Source organism: Aythya marila (assembly GCF_965140915.1).
Source record: "Aythya marila genome assembly, chromosome: 1".
Taxonomy (NCBI): Eukaryota; Metazoa; Chordata; class Aves; order Anseriformes; family Anatidae; genus Aythya; species Aythya marila.
Genome location: NC_139042.1, coordinates 13,537,452 through 13,563,564, shown reverse-complemented (window position 1 = coordinate 13,563,564; position 26,113 = coordinate 13,537,452). Strand labels below are relative to the sequence as shown.

General features: G+C 37.6%; 1 protein-coding gene across 1 annotated transcript in view; it reads right to left on the bottom strand.

Moving 5' to 3' along the window:
- CNTN5 (contactin 5) overlaps positions 1-26,113 on the bottom strand; it is a 688,982-nt gene that overhangs the window by 247,912 nt on the left and 414,957 nt on the right. Inside the window, exons 4-6 of the mRNA XM_082775391.1 lie at positions 21,391-21,609; positions 12,778-12,901; positions 5,892-6,067 (exon numbers count right to left, since the gene is read on the bottom strand). Of these exons, the coding sequence (XP_082631517.1) occupies positions 5,892-6,067; positions 12,778-12,901; positions 21,391-21,609 (519 nt within the window). The remainder of the gene's footprint in view (positions 1-5,891; positions 6,068-12,777; positions 12,902-21,390; positions 21,610-26,113) is intronic.

Genomic DNA, 26,113 nt, shown 5'->3' with positions numbered 1-26,113 from the left:
ACAGAAATTCAGTATTGGGGGAGTATGGCAATAGGTTTTGAAACTTATGAGGAAGAAAAATCAAGAAATGAAAGGCTTTGGGGGTTATAAAAAAAGGAGTTTAAAAGGAGTTTATAACAATTTTTTAAATATCAGATTCAGTAAGTAGATGACAATCATCTTAACGTTCACAGAATCACAGAATCACAGAATTTTCTAGGTTGGAAGAGACCTCAAGGTCATCGAGTCCAACCTCTGACCAATATATGCTGAAGTTACCAAAATTGTAATCCCTTTAAGTGAAACAGCAATGTAAGGACAGGAATTTGAGGAACTATTGCATCAAAAGTGGAAGTGAGAATGTCATAGTAGGCAAAATTTAACTTCTACAAATATGCATTAAGCTTGAAATTGCTCTAATGAAAGGCCTGCTAACAAACTTCTGAAATAAAGTCAACCAGTTAGATTGTCCAGCCACTTATGACTCTCTTGTTTACAGTTCTCTGTGTTCTGTGCTTCTCTGTCACAAGCTCTGAAGCACTGACCTCAGCTCTTCCAGCTAGTATTCCTCCATTAATATTACATGGGAAATCTTCACCACGATTCCCAAGTAATACTCCAACAAAGAGATAAGCGTAGTGGGTTTATGTGGCAAGGTTTTGGTAGCAGGGGTGGTTTCCGTGAGAAGGATCTAGAAACTGCCCCATGTTTGGTAAGGGCCCCACTGCTGACCAGAGCTGAGCCAATAAGTGATGTTGTTTTGCGCCTCTGTGAGAGCATATTTAAGACAGGGAAAAAAATGCTGCACCACACAGCAGCTGGGAGAGTGAAAGGAGTGAGGAACAGCCTTGCAGGTGCCAAGGTCAGTGAAGAAAGAGGGGGAGAGGTGCTCCAGGCACTGAAGTCCCCTGTGGCCTGTGGTGAGGACCATGGTGAAGCAGGATGTCCCCCTGCAGCCCATGGAGTACCACGGTGGAGCAGGGTTCCACGCTGCAGCCCGTGGAGGAGACCACGGTGGAGCAGGTGGCCCTGCACCGACAGAGGCTGCCGCCTGTGGAAAACCCCTGCCGGAGCAGATTCCTGGCTGGACCTGTAGCCCGTGGAGAGGAGCCCACGCGGGAGCAGGTGACCTGGCAGGAGCTGCTGCCCGTGGGGGATCCAGATTGGAGCAGTTTTCTCCTGAAGGATGGACCCCGTGGTACAGACCCATATCTGGAGCAGTTCTGGAAGAGCTGCTGCCTGTGGGAAGCCCATGCTGGATCAGTTCATCAAGGGCTGTATCCTGTGGGTGGGACCCCACAGCACAGGGGATGAGAGTGACCGAGAAGGAGCGGCAGAGAAGAAGCGCTATAGACTGACCATAACCCCCATTCCCCCATTCCCCTGCACCACTTGGGGGGAGGAGGTGGAAGAGGGTGGCTGGGGGGGGGGAGGTGCTTTTGGTTTCTTTCCTTTGTTTCTCACTTCTCTAGCTTGTTAGTAATAAGTAATAAATCTTACTATCTCCCTATGCTGGGTCTGTTTTGCCCATTACAATAATTACTGTGTGATCTGCTTGTCCTTATCTCAGCTTTTGAGCCCTTTTCATTGTATTTTCTCCCCATTCCTCTTTGAGGAGGGGGAGAGGGAGAGTGGCTGTGGTGGAGCTCGGCTGCCCACTCAAGCAGAAACATGACAATAATACATTCAAGATATTGCCCTATAACAACTTTGATATCTACAAAGGCAGGTGTGCAGGTGAATACTAATGAAAAATACAAATATATAACAATAATCCTCCCTTCCCAAAACTCAACTGTTTCTCTCCTAGTATGTTTTTTACAACTTTATTTACATTTGTTATATTGAAGAGTAATATGAAATAATATAATTAGAATTACAAGGGGTTCTAAATGAACATACTGTGGATGTAGCTACTGAAATTCCATAGACCTGTTTGAACTCCAAATCTCATTTTCCTGTTCATTTTTTTTTTCAGCTGGAGGTCAAACAGCCATGCTCCTTGACTTCAGTGCTCCTGAAATGGGAACAGAGACCTGAGGTTCAGAGCCCTGGGACAATATAATTTTACCAGTTGCCAGGTTCTCTAAACAACTGATTTGTTCTACAATGGTTACCTTGTCTAAAAGACAAAATACGGCAGAATTTTCTTAGAGTAAAGTTTAAGAATGAGCTCCAATAACATCCAAGGATAGGAATGGTGCTCCAGCCCTTTGATCATCTTCCTCACCCTCCTCTGGACTTGTTTTAATATGTCCACGTCCTTCTTGTGCTGGGGGCCCCAGAGCTGAACACAATACTCCAGGTATAAGATTACACTAGGATAAGAATACTATTACATTCTTTAAACACACTGCCCTGAGTGTGGAAAATTCAATAAACCTCAGCAATTTTCCCAGCTCAGAAATAGGACGATAGTCCCATGGTCTTGATAGGAATACATTAGGATCATAGAATCATAGAATAATTTAGGTTGGAAAAGACCTTTAAGATCATCTAGCTCAACCTTTATCCTAGCACAGCCAAGTTTACCATTAACCATGTCACTAAGCGCTACATCTAGATGTTTTTGAAGATCTCCAGGGATTGTAACTAACCACTTCCCTAGGCAGCCTATTCCAATGATTAACCACCCTCTCCATGAAGAAATTTTTCCTAATATACAACCTAAAGCTCCCCTGGCACAACTTAGGACCATTCTCCCTCATCTTATCACTTGCCACATGGAAAAAGAGACCAATCCCTGCCCCACTATATCCTCCTTTAAGGTAATTATAGAGTGCGATAAGGTCTCCCCCGAGCCTCCTTTTTTACAGGCTAAACAACTTCAGCTCCCTCAGCCAATCCTCATAAGACTTGTTCTGTAGACCCTTCACCAGCTTCATTGCCATTCTTTGGACATGTTCCAACACCTCGATATCCTTCTTGGAGGGGCCCAAGACTGAACACAGTACTCGAGATGCAGCTTCACCAGAGACAAGTACAGAGGGACAATCATTTCCCTAGTCCTGCTGGCCACACTATTTGTGATACAAGCCAGGATGTTGTAGGCCTTCTTGGCCACCTGAGCACACTGCTGGCTCATATTCAGCTGGCTATCGACCAGTACACCCAGGTCCTTTCCCACTGGACAGCTTTCCAACCACTCTTCCCCCAGCCTGTAGCATTGTATGGGGTGGTTGTGTTCCAAGTGCAGGACTTAGCCTTGTCGAACCTCATAGTGTTGGCCTTGGCCCATCAGTCCAGCCTATCCAGATCCCTCTGCAGAGCCCTCCTACCCTCAAGCAGATAAACAATTGTGCCTAACTTAGTGTCACCTGTGAACTTACTGAGAGTGCACTTGATCTTATCTTCCAGATCATTGGTAAAGATACCAAAGAGAACTGGCCCCAGTACTGAGCCCTGGAGGACACAACTAGTAACTGGCCTCCAACCGGATTTAACTCCTTTCACTGTGACTCTTCAGGTCCGGCCTCCCAGTCAGCTTTTAACCCAACAATGTATACAACCATCCAAGCCATAAGCAGCCAGTTTCTCCAGGAGAATGCTATGGGAAATGGTGTCAAAAGCCTTACTGAAGTCTAGCTGGACCACATCCACAGCCTTTCCCTCATCCACTGAATGCATCACCTTGTTGTAGAAGGAGATCAGGTTTATCAAGCAGGACTTGCCTTTGATAAACCTATGCTGATCACCTGGTTGTCCTGTAAGTGCTGCATGATGGCACTCAAGGTAATCTGCTCCATGAGCTTTCCCAGCACTGAGATCAGACTTACAGGCCTGTAGTTTCTCATATCCTCCTTCTGGCCCTTCTTGTAGATGAGCATCACATTTGCTAGCTGACATTTAACTAGGACCTCCCCTGATAGCCAGGACTGCTGATAAATGATGGAAAGAAGCTTGGTGAGCACTTCCTCCAGCTCCCTCAATACCCTTGGGTGGATCCCACCTGGCCCCATAGACTTAAATATGTCTAAGTTGTTTAGCAGGTTGCTAGCCATTTCTTTGTGGATTATGAAGGCTTCATTCTGCACCCTGTCCTGAGGTGGGACTGAGTACAGGGAGAAAAACTGTTTTTACTGCTACAGACTGAGGCAAAGAAGGCATTAAGTACCTCAGCCTTTTCTGTATTTCTTGTCACTGTATTTCCCCCCACATCCTATAAAGGATGGAGATTCCCCTTAGTCCTCATTTTCTTGTTTGTGTTTAAAAAACACACACATATATATACATATATATATAAAAATTAAATTGTCTTTAAAAGTGATAGCCAGATTGAGCTCAAATTGGGTTTTAGCCATTCTAATTTTGTCCCTGCACAGTCTCATGACATCTTTGTAGTACTCCTGAGTGACATACCCCTTCTTCCAAAGGTCATAAACCCTCTTTTTCTTCCTGAACTGTAACCACAGCTCTGTATGCAGCCAGGCCAGTCTTCTTCCATGTTGTCTCATTTTTTGGCATGTAGGGACAGCCTGCTCCCATGCCTTTAGCCTTTAGGATTTCTTTCTTGAAGAGTGTTCAGCCTTTGCTCTTCAGGACTGCCTCCCAGGAGACTCTGCCAACCAGACTTCTTAACAGGCCAAAGACAATCTTCTTGAAGTCCAGGATGGTAGTTCTGCTATATCCCTTCCACCCACCCCTACCCCCCCTTACTTTTTCAAGAATCAAAAACTCTGTTAATTCATGATCACTATGCTCAAGAAAGACTCCAACCTCCATACCACTCAGAAGTCCTTCTCTGCTAACAAGCAAAAGATTCATCAGAGTACCATCCCTAGTCATCTCACTCACCAGCTGTATCTAATGCTTGATAGCATCTGCAGCAGATAAGACTAAAAACAGAAGGTAAGACTAAATACAATAGATTTGAGAGGTCTGGATTTCACAAGGGGGTGTGGAGTAAGAAAAGATCTCTAACCCCACACTAACTCTGCTGAGTTCACCATGTCACAAGGGTTAACAGATGCAGACAGGCAACTTGTTCTTGACACTACTGTTTTCCAGTTGCATAAAGTTCTGGCTCACTACCTCATGTTTCATGGTAATGTCCTAGTTTCAGCAGGATCTGAGAAATAAGGATGGAGTTCTTTTTGCATCTGTGCCTCTTAAGGAAGTTTCACAGATAAAGCAGTAAAAAATGTATGCCGTCCTGTAAAGTGCTGAAGGAAAGCCAGGGCTGGATGTAGGATATCTGAAATCCTGGGCATGTTTCTTCTGTTAGTATATTTGAAAACATGAATTCTATGGATGGAGTATATGCATTACTCAGGATCATGAATTGTTAATAGCTTCTGGAAAGCATACTGCAATGAATTATTCCAGAAACTGTGATATTTTCAGTTTCTGTGCTGCTCATTAACAGATACAAAAAAAAAATAAAAATAAAATAAATAAATCAGTTTGATAATGTTTAAATGTATGTATAAACATGGACATAGGACATATATATACATTTAAAATTTTGCTTAAACACGCATATAGTTATAGATGCAAACTATCATTTGTATATAGATGTAGTTAATGCAACTCTATGCCTAAGTTTGTAGTTCTTTCTCACTTACTCAGGTAGTATGGCAAAATGATATATGTTTCAATAAATTAGCAGAGTGAAATATATCATTGGGAAGTACTCAAATATGTCACTAAAGGACAGAATTTTTGATCAAGTAATAAAGTTATTTATTTTCTCTATAATTTGTTTCTATCTATTTTCAAAGTCAAAAATCACCAAAAACAAACAAACAAAAAAACACTTTCCTACTGAATATTTTACTTCCATTTCTAAAATTCTAACCCAGCAACATCAGTGGACAGTGCAACTTTTATGTAATATATTGAAATTACAATTTAGAACCTTATCAAACAATGTAAAGATCAGATTTATCCATGTTAAAAAAATTGTTACTCACACGCAAACTGAAGAACAGCCTCTCTGCTTAATATACTACCAAACATGTTGGTGGTTAAACACTGATACTGTCCAGAATCCTTCATTTCACTGGGGTTGCTGATGATCAAACTTCCTTCTATTAAACTGTAGCGATAATCACTTTCAATGTCGATTTCAGTTCCATTTCTAAGCCATCTTAGGAAAAAAAAAAAAAAAAAAAAAAAGAAAAAAACTACTTGAGCATTTTATGGCCAAAGGAAGGCATCAAGATTAGTATACAGAACCTGATAGCACCAGCTAAGGATGAAAGTTATTCAAAGATAGCCTGTGTGGTAACTCAAGACTATGAGTTTTACCATGATTATAATAAGTGAAGTTTCAATTAATATTTTATTATTAAAGCCTTAGGCCCAGATGACCTTAGATCTGTGTCTGCACTGTGTGAGAGCTGGAACTTTTATTTTTTTTTTTTCAATTCTTTCACCATTTGTTCTTAGCCCAAGAAATGCAGAAATCTGATTTAACTACAGAAAGAAGAAGAACATAACCTGTGAAGAGCAGGGAGGTGGATTTATGTACACAGATTGCTGTGAAGTAAAAGATATTGGTAATATTGGCAATGGACAAAGGCAAAATAATGTTAGCTGGGCCAAGATATTTGAAATTCAGAGAAGACTGGATCTGGGGAAATTGTAATTTGTTAATTTCAAGGATAATGACTGGCAGCTACCACATAAATGGAAGCTATGATCAGAGGAGTTAGAAAAAGAAATACTAAATTTGGGAGGTGTCTGGGAGTGAAATGAAAAGTAGAGACAGGGAGTGGAGTGACGAAAAGGTGGAACAAGCTAAGCGGCAGGAATAATATTAGAAAGTATCACGCTTTAGCTGAAGCAGTGAGTAATTCTCATGTGAGCACTTATTCTTCTGAGGTTCAGAAGTAACCTAAGAGTCTCTACATTTTTCTGCTGAGCATTTTTTTGGGGTTGGGTTATTTTTTTATGAATGGGGATATTCTCCAGCAAAAAGCCTCACCCCTCTCATTCATCTCCAAAGACTGGAAAAAAAAAAAAAATAAAACAATACTCAGCCCACTGGATAAAAGAGAGATTTTGGGAGGCAGAAAAATAGACTTCACCACTCAGAAATAATCTCTGAGAAGGGTAAAATATCTTAATTAAAGAATAACAATCCACATAAGCAATCCACATTTTAAATTAGTTTTTGTGTTAAACTGTTAAGAACATTAAATTGTTAAATGAATGTTTCTGATATTGCAAAGAAGAGACAAGCAGTATAACAGGTATGACAAATCTCTATGAAAAGTGTAATGTGACATCATTATTCTGAGATACAGATATTTCTTTTATGACTAGTTCACAATCATTCTGCAGTTTCAAAGTTGCATCAGGAAACTGCCAGACACATTCAGGCTTTGCCAGAATTCAGCAAAGACTGAACTTGACAACACCTAGATTCCAGAGGCAAATTTAATGAAGCCAAATGATTATCTGTTCATCCTATCTTGTTAACACTCATGGTGATTGAGGTATAGGAACAAAATTCAGCTGGAGTAACTAATCTTTTCTTAATGCAAAAATCAGAATTGTCAGAATTAAGATTAACTGTAAAACTATTATTTGCCTATTTTATCATGATTGAACTTTTGATCTCAGAGGAACCCTGCCTCATTCAATGTAAGAAATAGAGCACCATTGACAATATCTTTATACTGCAAAGGATATCACAGAATCACAGAATTTCTAGGTTGGAAGAGACCTCAAGATCATCGAGTCCAACCTCTGACCTAACACTAACAGTCCCACTAAACCATATCCCTAAGCTCTACATCTAAATGTCTTTTAAAGACTTCCAGGGATGGTGACTCCACCACTTCCCTAGGCAGCCTGTTCCAATGTCTAACAACCCTCTCAGTAAAGAAGTTCTTCCTAACATCCAACCTAAAACTCCCCTGGCACAACTTTAGCCCATTCCCCCTCGTCCTGTCACCAGGCACGTGGGAGAACAGGCCAACCTCCACCTCTCTACAGCCTCCTTTGAGGTACCTGTAGAGAGTGATAAGGTCGCCCCTGAGCCTCCTTTTCTCCAGGCTGAACAAGCCCAGCTCCCTCATCCGCTCCTCGTAGGACTTTTTCTCCAGGCCCCTCACCAGCTTCGTCGCCCTTCTCTGGACCCGCTCAAGCACCTCCATGTCCTTCTTGTAGCAAGGGACCCAAAACTGAACACAGTACTCGAGGTGCAGCCTCACCAGAGCTGAGTACAGGGGGACGATCACCTCCCTAGCCCTGCTGGCCACACTGTTTCTTATGCAAGCCAGGATGCTGTTGGCCTTCTTGGCCACCTGAGTACACTGCTGGCTCATATTCAGCCGACTATCCACCATCACTCCCAGGTCTTTCTCTGCCAGGCAGCTCTCCAACCACTCCTCTCCCAGCCTGTAGCTCTGCTTGGGGTTATTGCACCCCAAGTGGAGGACCCAGCACTTGGCCTTGTTGAACTTCATGCAGTTGACCTCAGCCCATCGGTGCAGCCTATCCAGATCCTCCTGCAGAGCTTTCCTACCCTCGAGCAGATCGACACACGCACCTAGCTTGGTGTCATCTGCGAACTTACTGAGGGTGCACTCAATGCCCTCATCCAGATCATCGATGAAGATATTAAAGAGGACCGGCCCCAGCACCGAGCCCTGGGGAATGCCACTAGTGACTGGCCTCCAACTGGATTTGACTCCATTTACCATGACTTTGGGCCCGGCTATCCAGCCAGTTTCTAACCCAATGAAGTATCCGCCAGTCCAAGCCAAGAGCAGCCAGTTTCTTGAGTAGAATGCTGTGGGAGATGGTGTCAAAAGCCTTGCTGAAGTCAAGGTAGACCACATCCACAGCCTTTCCCTCATCCACCCAGCACATCACTTTGTCATAGAAGGAGATCAGGTTCGTCAAGCAGGACCTGCCTTTCATAAAGCCATGCTGACTGGGCCTGATCGCCTGCTTGCCCTGCAATATTAATAAAGTGTCTGTAGAATCACATCTTTAAAAAGAGCCATACATAGCAGAGCTTAAGAGAATATTTTTTCATCTTGAACAGTTTATTGATGATTCAAGATTTTGAACAAAATCATTATGAAAGTTAATATATATATATATGAAATGAAAATGCAAAATCAATTGATCTTGAAATGATGGATGTTTAGATAAGGAAAAAGTCAAAATGACATATTTTGGTATTTCCAAATGGGAATTGAAACAAAATTCAGTTTGCTTTGAGTAGCTGACTTCATTTAGTTTCATTAGTTTCATTTTTGTTTAAATTCAATGCAAAAATATGTTTTTGTAAGGCTACCCCAATACTTTCAGGTTTACAGCTGCGTGCCTATAAGTCTCCAAGGCCATTCTGAATGCATGCATTCTGATGATATAATTTAAGCATATTAGAGGAAAAGCAATTCTGAATTTTATGACGTGTTTTCTCATATATAGCTTGACTGATTTGGGAGGACAGAAACACAAATATAATACTTAGAAGACAATGACCTGATGATGAAAATCAGTTCTATATATATATATTTCTTGAAGGAAAATGACACAAAATATTTCATAACATTCTAATTTGGTGTAAGAAAATAAAAATACTTTTTTATTATTTTTTTTTTCTCAGCTGTTTTTATTCTATCAAGAACTGATAGTGATAAAAAATTTCCAACCAGATTATATGTGTCCTAAGTAAAATTGTGTACAGGTTTTGGCTGCAATAGAGTTAATTTTCTTCACAGTAGATTGCATAGCACAATAATTTGGATTTGTGATGAAATGTTTTAGATAAAACACCAATGTTAGTTGTTGCAGAGCAGTGCTCACACAGAGCCAACTTGTTGTGCTGCCCTGCCAGTAAGGAGGCTGGGCTTGCACAAGAAGCTAGGAGAGGATGCAGCCAGGACAACTGATCACAACTGACTAAAAGGATATTTCACACCATATGATAAGGGGAGAAAAAAAGGAGGAAGGAGTGTGGCAAGAGTTATCATGTTTGTCTTCCCGGGTAACTGTTACATGTGATGGAGCCTTGCATTCCTGGAAATGCCTAAACATCTACCTGCTGATGGAAAGTAGTAAATGAATTCCTTATTTTGTTTTCCTTGTGCGTACAGATTTTGCTTTACCTATTAAACTGCCTTTATCTCAGCCCACAAATGTTCTCACTTTAACTCCTCTCATTCTTTCCTCCATCCCAGTGGGTGGGGAATGAGTGTGTGGCTGTGCGGGTCTTAACTACCTATGAGAGTTAAACGACAACAACTAGTAAACACAGTGTTTCACAAATAGTACAGCTGTAGTGAACTGGCATCTCAGGGAATTCTGCACCTGCCTTTAACTCAGTATTGCTGGTGCCTTGTGACAGCCCACAGGAAGCTTGTGAATATGCGTATTTCTCACCAAAGGTATCTCAGTTATGTCCTTCACTGAGTGAGTCCTGACTTATAATAATGAAGTCTGATTTGCAAAAAATGAAATCAGTTTATCTGAGGCATCCATTATCTAAAAAACGAGAACATTTAGATACATTGACTAGATTAAAAGACTGACTCGCAAAAAAAAAAAAAAAAAAAAAAAAAAAAAAAAAAAGCTTTGTAGAGCTTGAACAAAGAGAAAAAAGATCTTTGCAAACAGGAAGAAAATCTGAAATGATATGAGCATTCTCCATGCAATTAACTTGAAGCAATGTCTTAGCAAAAAGTAATTTGTAAAGAGTTTATGAACATTGTGCCATCAGCTATACAGACTAAAGGAATGAAATAAAAATGGCAGAGGCAATCTCAGTTTTGGAATTTTTTTAGTTCTTTAAGAGGTCTTTTTGCTTAAAAAGAAATATAGAAAAAGAAAAATTACACTCTATTTTGTTTATGGCTGAAAAGAATTCTTAGTGGCATGTACCTTACAGCACAGGTAAATAAAGATCTCTATTGTCCAGTGCTTGTAGATAATATGACAGGGACTTTGGTGATATGGAAATATGCCATCTCTGCCATATTTCATCTGGCAAAAATCGGATAAATACAACAAACCTCTGTTTTACCATAATCTTATTTTGAGGCTAAATTCACTCTTCACCTTCCCTGAGAACAGTATATGCCTGACAAATTCATGCATATCTTTTATTTTTCTTCCACTGAATGGTAGTGACGGCATGCACTGTATGGACAAGTGGTATCAACAGAAGGAAGAGAAGTTAAATGGTGCTGTTAGAATTAGGCCTTTCTGGTCAAGGTTCTCCTTGCATGAACACCTGTCAAGTCGGCTTGTTTCTGAGGCTGCTGGTACTAGTGAATCTCAGGAGAATTGAAGAAATGGATATGCTGAAAGTGTTTGTTGATTGAATTCCTCTGGGAAAATGTAAAAATGGTTGGACTAAGAAAGAAATGAGATGGCATAGATTCTCCATAGATTTCCCAAAGAGAATATTTCCACAATATTTGTCGCTGCCCATGGCAGAGGTGGTGGTGATGGCTAAGCTAAAGATCATCTTATCTGTAAAAGTACATTCCAAACGAAACCATTCTATGATTCTAGTATTAATGAGGTTGTCTGTGAGATCTGAGAACAGGGTTCCCCTCTTTTGTTGGTAATTTGTAACTTTTGCCCATGACTCTTACGGTGTTGAATGGACTGATAGCACTTAAACTGAGTGTAGAATTAGCACACATTATTTTTTATCAACAAAGTAATAAATATGCAATAGAAATTACACAGAGATTATCAGTAAGAAGGAATGCAACACAGTCTTTCATCCCACACTGAGTTCAGGCAATTCCAGTTTGAAGATTTTCTGGCCACTCATTCCTAATCCTATGTTCTATGTTAGCCATGTCTATGTTGTTTGAGGAGTCTGTGCCACTTACCAAATCAGTTTAATGAATCACATCTGTTGCACTGAGGCAGATTCAGTGCTGTTGTAGTAGAGATATCTAAAGGGGGTACTGCCTTTGAATGTGTTCTTTCCATAGAAGTGCAAGTTCTGTAACTCAAATAAGCCTAAGGAAAATTCACCCAGTATACTAAAGAATCCACAAGTGAAATGATTGTAATAGATAAAAAATAAAACTAAGAACCAATGACTGTCACATAAGACAAAAAAAATGGTGATAAGGCCTTATTCTCCCTCAGTAGGTGAAGAATAATTCTGTGTGAAAATATAAAGGGTGTCTGGAAAAAATAATTACCCATATGTTCTCCCAGCCCTGCTACATCACTTGCAATTCTTAAAAATATGAGTAGAGTTAGATACAGAAAATGGGTAAGGTGACTGCAGCGTGCTGGTTCCACCTGTAAGTGGGCACCATTAAGCTGAACTGTCAGACTCATAGACGTGACATAACAGATCTGTATGAGTTAACTGTCAAATAACACTCTATGTGGGAAAACAGGGAAGAGAAAATGGTTGCAAAAGAGTAAGATGCTGGTCTTGTGAAAAGATTCCAGACATGGCTGAACTATGGTGCCTTGTATTAGACAATCATGTAATTTAATTTACCTGTTCTTGGCTGCTTTCCCCATAAAACAGGATAGTATTTCCCATCTTTAAAGATGTTGTCTTTAGAAAAAAAAAACAGTTAAAGGTTTTGATCTTGTCAGTTGTTACAGACATATGTGAGAAAACAAGGCAAAAGGAGTCCCTTCACATGGATAGATACAATGCATAGATAACATAATTTGAAATTTCACAGATTGCTTTGCCTTTACTTACTCCCATTTATCTTTCTTTCTTATTCAGAATCAGGAAAATCATTCAATCAGGAATGTGATTTGGTCACAAAAGTTTTAAAGTGTTTCTGTTATATTGTTATGACCAAATATTCTTAAAGATACAAAAACTTCTAAAACATGTACCTGTATGTGGGGATAGGATTTCCATGAGCTTGACAATTCAGAGACACTTTCTTCTCTTCAGAATCAGTAGGAAAAATCACATCATCTGGCTCTTGTACAAACACGGGCCCATAATCGACATTTTCTGTGGAAATAGAAGTGCAAAAGTTTTGAAAATATGAATAAATATTAATGTGTTTTAACATTTATAACGTTAGATGATAGTATTAAAAACTGCCTTTGTTATCTAGAGATTCGAATCACATTACCTCGGATGCTGTGTTAAAAAGCAATAGTTAAAAGAAAATTAATATATATGTAAGAAAGAAATATTAATGTAACAGTGAAGTAGTAAGATTTAAGGTGTGCACTAAGGCAGTACATTAAAATAGCTTTCCCAATAGACATATTTTGGCCTGAAGCCTAATGAGCAGCTTAAGAGAATTAAGAATGCTAGAGGAATTAACTCTGTTTATAGGAAGTAAGGTAAACAAAAATTATCTTGATGCTTGCAGAAGCTCATATCAGAACTGAAACACATTTCCTCTTTATGTCAAAGATATGCTAAGAAAAAAAAAAAAAAAAAAGCTTTTTAAATTAATAGCAGCAACTGGTTGCTACTATTAAATAATGTAAATGAAAGTCTGACATTTCATTTTCTTTCACTGTCTTCTCTAATTTTGTCATATATTGTATCTTCATATAAATTAACATTTCTGGATAAGAAAAGCTGTATAGACCCAGACAATATGTCTATGACTCCAATTCATTCATAATGTGCAGAGGGAAGTGTAACCTTCAGAAAAGTAAAAGGTTGCAGGTAGACTGTTTGTGAACATGTATGCTCACTATGCAGTAGAAGACTGTGGAATTTTTAATCACCTTAACCTTGTTCCAAACTATTGAATCATTTAGTCTCATAATACACATCAAATTCAGAGCACGAACCTATGGATTTGGATGAGCAAAAGAATAGTCATTTTGTCCTATTAGCCGCAATGAAATGTATGGGAACAGAGTTTTATCTGTCATTTTATGGTTACAATGTATTGTATGGTTTGCATCTTATAATTCAGATACTTCTCACATTGCAACAGAGAGAATCTGTTTGTAAATAATCAGAGCATTCATCAAGCTAGAGTTTAGCAATAGCAAGAATTGATTAATAAATGCAAAACTAAATAATGCTTTTAGATTTAGTTGTTATCCCACACAGATTAAGAGGTGTACAGCTTGGAAGTATTGATGAGCACTAATGGCTTTACCTTCTCTCTAGGAGTGACACTGTAGGTAAAATATTTTGTTACAATGTAGGATTGCTAGAAAGTAAATGATGCAATGCTAGTTAGGTGCTAGTGTCACTAGCAATGCTGGTTCTATACCTCCTGTCTATATTTCAAAAGAAGTGAAGGGAACATACTGCACATACAAACATTTCATTTAAATATTTCCAAATAAGTATATATATGAAATTAAAATACTGCATGACATATTTTTTTTTTTTTAAGTTTTAATCTTCTTATGCATAATGATAATAAAAGCTCAGATAAAACAAAGCCTTGTGAAGGCTTCAGTATTTGTATTAATGATGGGTACATGTTTTAGCCAATATTTAAAATCGCCATTGAAGATAATGGAAAATCCATAACTTATCCAAAATCGACTAAAACACCACTTGAGGCTAACTGTATTCTGATTTTTGTGTAGGGAGTTTAACGTTACATAGAAATTGTGGGACTTAATAATTCCCAGAAGCCAGTGCACACTGCTGATGTTTCAATTTCATGGTGGGGTGAGTCTCAGGTACTCAGGTTCACAGCCTTACATCTCTGAAAACAAGCAGTGTAATTCATACCTAAATTTATATAGTTAATACATTTTTTATAATAAATAATAATAATTAAAAAAAAAAAAGTGTGTGCATGGCACCACTCATACTGCAGACTATGAGACTTATCATTTGGCAGGATAAAATTCTGAATTTTCATGAAAAAGTGTAATAGAGTTCTGACTGTGTTTTGCCATCCTACTAACTGATAAACTTTTATTTTTAATAAAAATTACTTACTAGCAGTTCTCAACCTTTTCATATTAAAGAGCAGAAATAAGGAACCATAATCCTAATTTATAATTTTAAATATTTAATTTATTGGTAAGGGAATTGAGTCAATACTCAACGTTGAGATAGATGGCTTCAAACTACTATAAATTCTTTAATTTTCATAGTGCTTTTCAATTTTCAATTCACCAATACTATTTCATTTCAATTTTTGAGTATCTTCTTCACCCATTACATGAGTTTTATCATTTCTGAGGCAGATATTTATACCTGAGAGAATAAAATGTGGACTAAAACCTGAGGTGCTTGGAGAAAACATATTTTGTGATCAGTATGGGATTTCTCAGGAACAGATGAATCTCATCTATCACTGTTTTTAAGGACTGGAGATTTTTGTGTAGATGGCGATGAAGTTTTACAATTGAAAAATACACACGGGTTAAGACCTCACTTTTAAATATCTTTGGTTTTAATTGCTAATCTTGGTGTGTTGTTTGAGAATGTTCACTTATTCAGGAATTCCAAGTTATAGAGGCATTAATAACAACAGCAAATACCAAGGAGAGCTTGACTGCAATCTGCTTGAGGATTCCAGTTTGAAGTGGAGTACTGGATGAATTTCACCTGATTACAGCTGGGAATATCTTAATTTATCTTTTAGTGTTGCATCACATATTAAACACATTTAATCACCATTAAAAACCTAAATACAATTTCCTCTGTCTACAGCATAACTGCACATTGATTAATATTCACAGAAATTGGTCATGTGTGCTTTTACAAAATATACTGAAGGACTGCTCTATTATGCTCGGGAAAGCCAACATCAGGGTTAATAAATGCTGGTTGTTAGTCCCAGGTCTAATAAACTGCATGTCTTTTTTTTTTTTTTTCTTTTGAGAATTTTCCCTGAAAAGTGCATCTCTGGGTCTTACCACAGTGTTATCATGAACAGTTGTTGTAGTACGTTTTCTGAGACCTTAGGCTAGTCCCATGAGTAACCAAGGTGACAGATTTTTAGATAGCAGTAAACATGCATGATTGTTGAGCAAAAGTAGAAAGAAAAAAAAAAAAAAGTGCCTGAGTGCCTGACTATAAAGTCTGTTTGACCACATTTATACATATGAACTACTTTACAGAAGCAAGCAGGCTTATATATTTGTTCAAATTTTTACATAATTATAAGCATTAAACAGTTCATAAGCTAAAACAATAAAACAAACAAACCAACCAAACAAAACCTTCTATATTTACAGTACATACTCTCCAAAAAGCATTACTGTAGTACATTACATATTATGGTGGGTTGACGTCTGCCAGCTGCAAGCCACCAGCCACTCACTGCCCCTCCTCAGCAATAAAGGGGAGAAATAGGATGTAAAAGCTAGACAGCTTTTACAAAGCTAGACATGTGTCAAGACAGGGAGATTGCTTACAAGCTACTGTCTTGGGCAAAACTGCTGGGAGAGCAGACCAGCAGAGTGCCATGTTTGTGTCAGACCTGCTCTATTCTGGTGTAGGTTCAGGTCAGGTGAGGCTCTTCACAACCCCTGAAGTGATGCTGCACAGTCCAGCCCGAACAGATGAGCCCTACTCTGTGCAACAGCGGTGAGTTACCTGTCTGTAGGTGGAGCCAGTGGACTTCTTGATATTACCACTAGAATTAAAATGAATATTTAGTGCCATATGAGGTGCCCTGGTGTGGTTGATCTAGAGGCATGCATTTTTATTTTTTTTTTCCAGGTCCAGTGTCATATCTGCCGGTTTCATGTATATCCATAGGATATTAGTTTTTTTAAAAGTTGAAAGTTGAAGTGGAGCTATGTGTGTTAAACACCTAAACTACTCCCCAGTGTTTAGACAATCCATTTATTTGTCTGCAACCTCATGCTGAATTCCACTTCCCTCGGCCCTGGCCCTGGGATGGGGCAAAGGGCCTCAGGATGAACAGTCCTAGTTAAGAGGCTGTCCTCACAGACAGGAATGACAGTGGACTCTTTGTGTCAGCCATTTTCCCAATGGGCCTGACTTATGGGGTTTCTCCCACTGTATTTGGGTGACAGCCCTTTTTTCCCAAGCTGATGAGAGCTCGGCCTTTGTCCTGGTTTCAGCTGGGATAGTTAATTTTCTTCCTAGTAGCTTCCTAGTGCTATGTTTTTATATGGTATGAGAATAATACTGATGTTTTAGCTGTTGTTTAGATTATTGTTGTTTAGCTGATGTTTAGACTATCCCAAGGACTTTTCTGCTTCTCATATTGCCCTGCCAGCAATGAGGTTGAGGGTGCACAAGGAGCTGGGAAGAGACAGAAATAGGACTACTGGCCCAAACTGGCCAAATGGATGTCCCATACCATATGAATGCTGAACAATTATATGGGGTGACTGGCCAGGGCGTGTGTGGGCTGCTGCTCGGGGATGGAATGGGTATCAGTCAGTAGGTGGTGAGCAATTGTAATAATTATTGGGGCTTTTCCATATGGTCAGCAATATTCAACAAGGCCAAGTACAAGGGCCTGCATCTTGGCCAAGGCAATCCCAAGCACAAATACAGGCTGAGTGGAGAATGGATTGAAAGCAGCCCTGAGGAGAAGGACCTGAAGTTGTTGGTTGATGAGAAGCTCAACCAACAATGTGCACATGCAGCCCAGAAAGCCAACTGTATCCTGGGCTGCATCAAAAGAAGTGTGCCAGCAGGTCAAGGGAAGTGATTTTTCCCCTTTTCACTGCTCTTGTGAGACCCCACCTGGAGTATTATGTTCAGCTCTGGGACCCCCACCACAAGAAGGACATGGATGTGTTAGAACAAGTCCAGAGTAGGGCCATGAAGAGGAATCAAGGGGTTGGAGCACTTCTTCTGTGAAGACAGGCTGAGGGAGTTGGGGTTGTTCAGCCTGGAGAAGGAGATCTTACAGTGGCCTTCCAGTACCTAAGGGGGTTCTACAGAAAAGCAGGAGAGAGACTCTTTGTCAGGGAATGTAAAGATAGGACAAGGGGTAATATTTTTTAACTAAAAAAGAGTAGATTTAGACCAGGTATAAAGAATAAATTATTTACTCCGAGGGTGGTAAGGCACTGGAACAAGATGCCTGAAGAAGCTGTGGATGCCCCATCCCTGGAAGTGTTCAAGGCCAGGCTGGATGGGGCTTTGAGCAACCTGGTCTACCAGATAATGTCCCTACCCATGGCAGGGGGGTTGGAATTAGATGTGCTTTAAGATCCCTTCTAATCCAAATTATTCTATGATTCATTGGTATATCTCAGTTTACTATTTTAATTTCTCAAGGGAAGATTTTCTGTTCCCCACACACTTTTATAAAAAATACTATTTCTTTTTTATCTTACTTAGGTAGTTTGAGAGTACCTAGCAGATGGTGTGGAACTAGGAACTCAAATTCAACAAAAAATTGACTCTCATCTTGAAATTCATTGATTCAAACATTTTCTGTTGTGAGGTAGACCCTCCTCTTTCTTTTCTTCTAAAAGATATCAAACCATAGATAGAAGGATAGTCTTTATTCAAAGTTAATTTCAAATATTTATTTACTGTTGTGTTTCCAAAAGTTTTAGGAACAGTAAGAAAATTTGTTTGCAACTGAGTTTACAATTTTATGATTCTTCGAGTATCGCATGAATATGCACTTCATGAATGTGCACTTTCTGTGCAAATTCTTTAGTCATGACTTTATGCATTGATACATAGCTTGAAGAGGACTGCATTGCCTTAACTGCATGTTTACGCTAAGTAATTCTATATAGTTTAAATTCAGCAGTGAGCTGCAGGAGAGTTCTTTTAGTTTGTGATATCAAGAAAACCATACTGATATACTGAGAGTGCAAATTAAATAGCATAATGTCAGTATAAGAAGAGCTTTATTAAGAGCCATGTCAGGCCTCTGAGCATGTCTGCTGGGAAATCAATTAAGTTCCTTGAGAACCCCAATACTTAGGCTGCTAATAAGAGTATTTTGTCATTTCTTATGGCAAATCTGGCTCCTAAGTGTATGCCATATAAAAGATGTTTGAATTATGCAAGTTCTCAATTGTAGTAACATAAAATATGTCCCTTCCACCCCATTATTAACGTTGTGTCATTTGTAGCAGGCACCTTATGACTACACATGAGCTGTACCGTTTCCTTATTTAGAATGCCCTGGCTAGTAAATACCATCACCCGACTTTATCAGTTATCACATAAAAGTAGGAAAATAACTAAAGGAAATAGGAATAACTAAAATTATTAGGAAAATAACTAAAATATTTTTTCTTCAAGAGCTTTAAAATCTTAAATAAGTCTGAAGACCAAACTGAACTCAATAAATTTACTTATTTTACTTAGTTCAAGTCAATGGGAAACCAGATAATTGAGACAGTAAATTTATTTCTGGTTTCTAAATGTTAAATATTTATCTCAGACATAAGTAATTAACAGAAAATATTCCATATCATGAACTAAGAGAGGTTTAGAAAAAAATGGATTCAGCTGCCTGAATATAGATGTTCTCACCCTCTACGATGATGCAGAATCTCCTACAGAGCCCAGTCTCCTTACACAGGATCCTCGCTCCTGCTGTACCTGAAGTACAATAGTTTCTTTTAAGTCCTAATTCATACCTGTGTCTGTGCCATGGAGATGCTTCAGATAATCAAGGACTCTTAAAATATTACTCAGGTGCTTCACATTTACCTGTCTGTGCAACTGTCCGCTTCTACTCAGCTGGATATACAAAGGCCTGTAAGTAATGGAGTAACTCTCCTGGGACTGTTTTATGCAGTCCTTGAAAGAACGAGTTAAGGTTCCCCTCTTCTGAGTGAAGTGCTCTGTTCACTGGGGCTTACGAGTTATGACCCTTTTTAAATTTTAACTCCAGTTAGTGGTTCTTCACTTTCTGCTGCAAAACAGAAGAAGCTAAACTGCAAAGTGAAAATGTGGTCTCTGTATATTGAGAAGAGTCACAATTGTTGACCAATACCAGGCACAATCTCAGTATATCTCCTGGAAATTCAAAGGATTTAGGTGGTAGAATGCACCCTAAGGGGCACTAGACCACCTCTTATTGTCTTAGAAAGTGATAAGTATACATTTTTTCCAGCTTTGTCAAAGGATTCAAGTGTAACAGTCAAACTTCATATCAAATTTAAACATAGTAAGCTGTTTTCCAGAGGAAAACAATGGAAAAATCAGGGTCAATTAGGGAGAAAATGCTTTATAGTTTCATATTATATTACATTATTCCTAAAGTCTCTTTTCTGTTGCCTTACAGCTACCATTTCCTTCTACTTTGGTTTCTAACTCATGATGTCGAAGACCAGGATAGTACACTGCTTCTAATCTTGAACTTTGTTTTTCACCTGCACATACTAGGTTGCCTGGGAGGTTTCATCAATATCTGGTGCATGGACAATAACTGAATTTAGTGTAGTCAGTGCTTACAAACAATATCGCAGAAAACAGAGAAATGTAAAAAACTGCACCAGCGACAGAAATGCTATGAAACAAAATTTATCTGGTTGCTTAATTCAAGTTGTTTGTCTGCTAGATAAAGCTTCATTTAGGGAATATGTTCATGTTTATACATAAGCCACTTCTGTTCACAGGAAAACAAACAAACAAACAAACAAACAAAAAAAAAAACAACACATGTACCATTATCTTTCAATGCATGCAAGGTACTTTCCATAAAACAAACAAACAAACAAACCAATAAATGTGGCTCCTATTGAATGAAGCTGTAATCCTGTAACCACAATCATTATACTGCATGAATGTTGTTGATCTGTGAGGTAATATTCATGGGTCTTTTCTCTGTTACTTTCTTAGCCTACTGTTTACAAATCCTCTAGCCTCTACATATTTCACCCTCTCCCTCTCCTTCTTTCTTCACTTTCTCCTTTTCTTTCTCTCTCATCTTTTCTTTTTTCTTCTTACATAATTCAGGTAAATATAATTAAATAAATACTAACAAAACACAGATTCTTTAAATGTATCCAAATATGAGAAAATACATATTATTTGAATTATTGTATTTAAAGGTAAATTAAACCATATTGCACCATAAGTGTAGCTATGCATATAACAGAATTGACTATACAAAACAGACAATTTAGAGAAAAAGTAATTTTATAAGATTTACTATTCATCATTAATTTATGTTACTATCATTCTTGATTAAATTAGAAAAATTCCAAAGAAGATATATATATGTGTATATATATAGACTGACAGAGTCTGACATTTTATTACTTTGCTTCTCAAATGTACAGATACTAGTTGCACAGATCAAATTGTGCTGTAATGGAATTTCAAATCACTAGCTTGCTACTTTCATGTAGCAAAAACTGTATAAAACAGTTCTATATAGTAATCTTTAAGAAATATTTTAGCTGGTGACTTTATGGCTAATTGGAAGAATCTCAAGGGAAAGATGCCTATTTCTACTTTGTTTAATAAAATTCAAAATTAAGTTTGAGAAATGCTGAATTAAACTGATAAGAAACATACTGTGTTTGAAAAATTGTGTTGGCCAGACATAAGCATGGGCTTTTTGAAGAATCAGAGAAGGAAACTAGACTTACCATCATGTTTGAAGGCCTCTGAAAAGTGGTAAAGGTTTGTTGGGGAGTGATAATGTTGTGCAGCTCCTCTCCAGCCTGGTGAAGATACACTTCCTAATGAAGGACTGTTTAATCGTGGTCTGTTCTTTGAGTTAAATGAGGCTAAAGATGAACTACCAGATTTGATTCTGAGAATAGCAGCATATGAAGTGGGGAGGCCAGGAACAGCTTCTGAATATTCTGAAAAAAATAAACAAACAAACCTCAGTAACAAATAAGAAGTGAACACTGACTGAACAAAGGTAAGAATCTATAATTTATCAAAATAATATTTCAATTATCCAGTATACAAGATATGGAACAAGAATGAAATAAGAAAATCTCTTATTTATTTATTTATTTATTTTTACATTTGTCATGTTAAAAATTTAAAGGTAAATCAAGAATTTTTATCCCTGAAAGGACTGTCAAAGACACTATGGATTGCAAGAAGGACTCATATTCTAGACTGAAATGATAGTCAGCATAGAGCTTTAAGACAGAAAATTCCCCTGTAGTTTCAAAACAATATATATATATAAAGATGGCTATTAAATTTATTACTTATGGTAATATGCATATTCGATATTTTTAATTGTATTTCTACGAACCTAAGTCACCAGTACAGAAGTGTCTGCCAGCCCATTGTCTTTCCTTCACTGCTGTACATTATTTTGTATATGCAGTGCAGAACTACTAGCTGTATCTAAATATGTTCCTCCTTTCAACAATACTCTGCAAATCACATGGGTTAGCTAAAAAGTCTGACACTACATGTTTGCAGAAATATCTCACTTCTGCAGCTTCCTTTTTTATTTCCTTTTTACCTATACTTAAAATTTCAGTGTCTAAAAATATTGGGTAGTGCTGAAGATTTTAGTTCCTGTCTGATGCCAAATATAAGATAAATAAATTACATTATTATAATAGATTAAATATCACTGCAGGAATCAAGCAATCAGAACTTCTATTGAAATCAATAGTTGTTAACATACAACAGCTGAAGAACCAAAATCTTTAGGAGGTGAGAAGAACGTTTTTTAAAAACACTGATACAGATGAGAAAAAGAAGTCAGACTGCATATCAAAAGCTTATGAAGCAACTGATTTTTCAAAATAGAACTGGTTGGCAGAAAAAAAAAAAAAAAAAGTCATCTGTTCTCTACTGATTATAAATATTTATAAATCAGACATTCTTCATATACATGTAGGCATAACATGAAAAATAAAAAAATTATGAGTGTTCTCTTCAAAATCTTTGAGTGGCAGCTCAATCGACTGAAATAAAATCTCTTTGAAATATTAGTCCATGGAAATGCTAGAGAGCTTTTAGAAAAAAATAAGCATAAATAACTATAGATCGGACAATTCTATATTGCAAATGGTTTAAAATTAGAGAAATTTTACTTTTACAAAGTTTTACTTTGTCAAGATAGTGACCGTGAACACTAAGAGTCTTACAGACTTGGGAAAAGGTCGTTCCACTGCACTGCTTATTGTCTCTGATGTTAAGAATGCCCATTTTCTACCTTTTATTAGAGGCTGGAGTTTGGCAAAAGCAAATAAACAGCGTTTGAAAATATCTATTTTCTTCTATGTAAACTACAAATATGTAGATTATATATTGATGCAGTATCTCATTTAAAATTAGGATTTAAATACAAGTTTTGACAGTCAGATGGAAAGGTCACAGATAAGGATAACTGTGTTTTTCGTACTGGTCTAATAAAACATTTTATGAAGTATATTATGTTGTTATATATCCCATATACATTACATCATATTCCCTGGCGCACAAAGAAAGTGAAGATAGAAGATCATCATGATTAATTACAATGTAGTATGACAGCATATCTTATAGGAAATCTTGTAAGTTTATCATTGGAATATAACTGGAAAAAAAAAAAAAAAAAAAAAAAACACACACACACACAAAAACACTCTGATTGTCATTTAATTTATTCTTTAAACATTTTTCAATATTTAGGTGTTTTAGTTTTTCTAACATAACTTCCAGCAAATATTTAAAAAAAAAAACCTTTACAATATCATACTAAAATCTATCATCATTAAAATCGGTTCTTTTCATGCTGACTTCTCTGAGATCAGTATACAAAGGCTATTTAGTTTTCTTGTAAATATGTTTTACTTATTTTGGTCTCACCAAATACTAATTTATCTTATGAACAAAATCATTTGTTTGCTTTACAAACACAAATGATTTTAGATGAATGAACTGCAGTAGAAATATCAATATTTAAACTTATCATGCAAAGTGCTCATCACAGAATTGACATCTTCCTTATAAGCAAAGAACATGGGGAATACAGACAAAAGGAAAGGGACCCAACTCTCCTAACCCATTTCCATCAAAGGATGAAAATGCTCAGTGGTGAATGTAGCAGTCCTAGTGGCAGGATAGTTATAATGTAAGGGGGCATTGTGCACTGTGAAGGTCCTCATATCTTCACAGCTCAGATCCTCTGATATCCCCCAAAGTGCTGATACCTTGGAAATTCTGCAGAATATCGGAAAATGGGCAGATTGGGAAGCAATCCTGTTTTTCTTACATGGAATTGGGATGTAGCCATATTGAACCTGTAAATAAGGGCACAAGGCACCGTGAAAGGGACTCTTGCTTTGAAAAAATAATCACAACTCTGCTCTGTCTTGTAAATGCATACATATCCTTCAGCTCTTAATGCAAGGTGAGCAAGCAATTTATAATCTACCTGAGACACAAAAGGAATCAGAAGGAAAATGCTACATTAAAAAGTATGGTTTCACAAAACAATTCCTGTGTAAGTTAAAACAAACAAACAAACAAACAAACAAACAAACAAACAAAAAGTTAACTAAAGTTAACTATTATATAATTCTTGCAGACATATATGTATTCTGTTCCAGAGAATCCATATCCACAGCTTTTCACCCCAAAAGTATAAACAGTGGTGATTGCTCTTGGGAAGACATTCTTCCACAATGCACACAAACACAGAAAAAATGTACACTGGAAGGAATTTTACTGTTTAATAAAAGAATGCAGACCTACCTTTGGTCCAAACTTTACAACACAACATAATAAACCTTAATAAGATTTCCAAAGGAAACATGATTGCAATCACATCTATAATGAATGTAGTGCTCCCTGAGTATTTTCTGCAAATATAGGCACTTTTCTATTTTCAGCATGGTATTTTAGCTCTGTGCTGTTTACCCTATGGCAAAGGACATGTATTTGGGAATACTTTGTGGCAGTACTTTTTCAGCAAATCTTGTAAACACTGTGTGACAGAAATTTTACTGGATTGTTAAGTATACTATTTAACATATGCATGTCAGTAATGAAGCTGTAGTTCCTGAAGACCTTTAATCTATGCAATCCACTTGTTGGCAGTAGAAGATAGTTTCTTAGATAATGATCATGAATATATCAGCCATTCTAGTCTGTGAACATTCAAGTAATTATTTTGTCAACTCACTGGGAAAATTATGAAACATTCATCCTCAATAAATAGAACGGAAAGTTTCCTGTGTAAACTAGACAATCTGAGAGCTGTATATCTGAGAGCTCTGTTTCATTAGCACTGAAACAGAGATTAGTAATTAGAAATGAAATAATCACACTAATAATTCTAATTTGTAGCTAGACGGGCCATTTAATGTAGCTTCCTGGTTCCTATTGCCAGCTCAGAAAGCGAGTGGCAGAGACACACAACATTTTCTATATAAACATACTTTTTTTATAAGTTTTATTTTTGTTTTCAATACTATATTTCCCAGTTCAATGACACACTGAGAATGAAAGCAGCTAGGCTTTTATTTATCCTATTTAGTTTTTTTTTATCCTATCATGAATCTGCCACCCAGCGCTCCTTCTTTACTGTCTCTTATGCTCTGCTATCCTTCCATAAAAATCTCTCACATGATCTTGCTCATAGGAGAGGTACATCTTTCTAGGGTTCTGCCAGATCTAGCACCCAGCAAACAAGCTAAGACTAATAAGCATTATTTCTCCTTGTATGTTGGCAGGCACACAACAAAAACAATAAGTAGTACGCATATATAAAGTTATAAACAAAAACACACACAAAAAAAGTATCATCCATTACATGTAATTTATTTACCACCACGCCAAATTACAGATTATCAAGGCAGAGGAGAGTAAAATAACCATTATTTCTTTCAAAATTGTACTATGAAATACTTTTTTCTTTTATTTGTTTTTGTTGTTGTTGTTTTTGTTTTGTTTTGTTTTTTAATTGGAAGTACATGCCAACTTCTGAGACAGTTCCTAGTTAAGTTTGAGCTAACTAGGTGCTGCTGACCTGATAAGTTTGGTATCAGGCTTTATATCATTAGGATGAGTGCAAAAAGAGGCCAAAAGAAGCAGAAGCAGCCTGTTGGAGAGGTGGTGAGGCAGGAACAGCTTCCAGTCAGAGGGATACAGAGGAATGGAGGGCAAGATGCTTCAAGTCCCTCCATTATGAATGATGTCCCTCAAGAGTATGTACTGGGAACAATGCTATTAAATATCTTCATTAATGATCGAGATAGTAGGATTAGTGCATACTCAGCAAGTTCGCAGAAGATACCAAGATGAGTAGTACAAACTAGTGATATGTTAGAAGGGATGCCATCTACAGGGACATGACAGGCTTGAAAAATGGGCCCTTGTCAACCTCAGGAAGTTCAACAAGGCCAA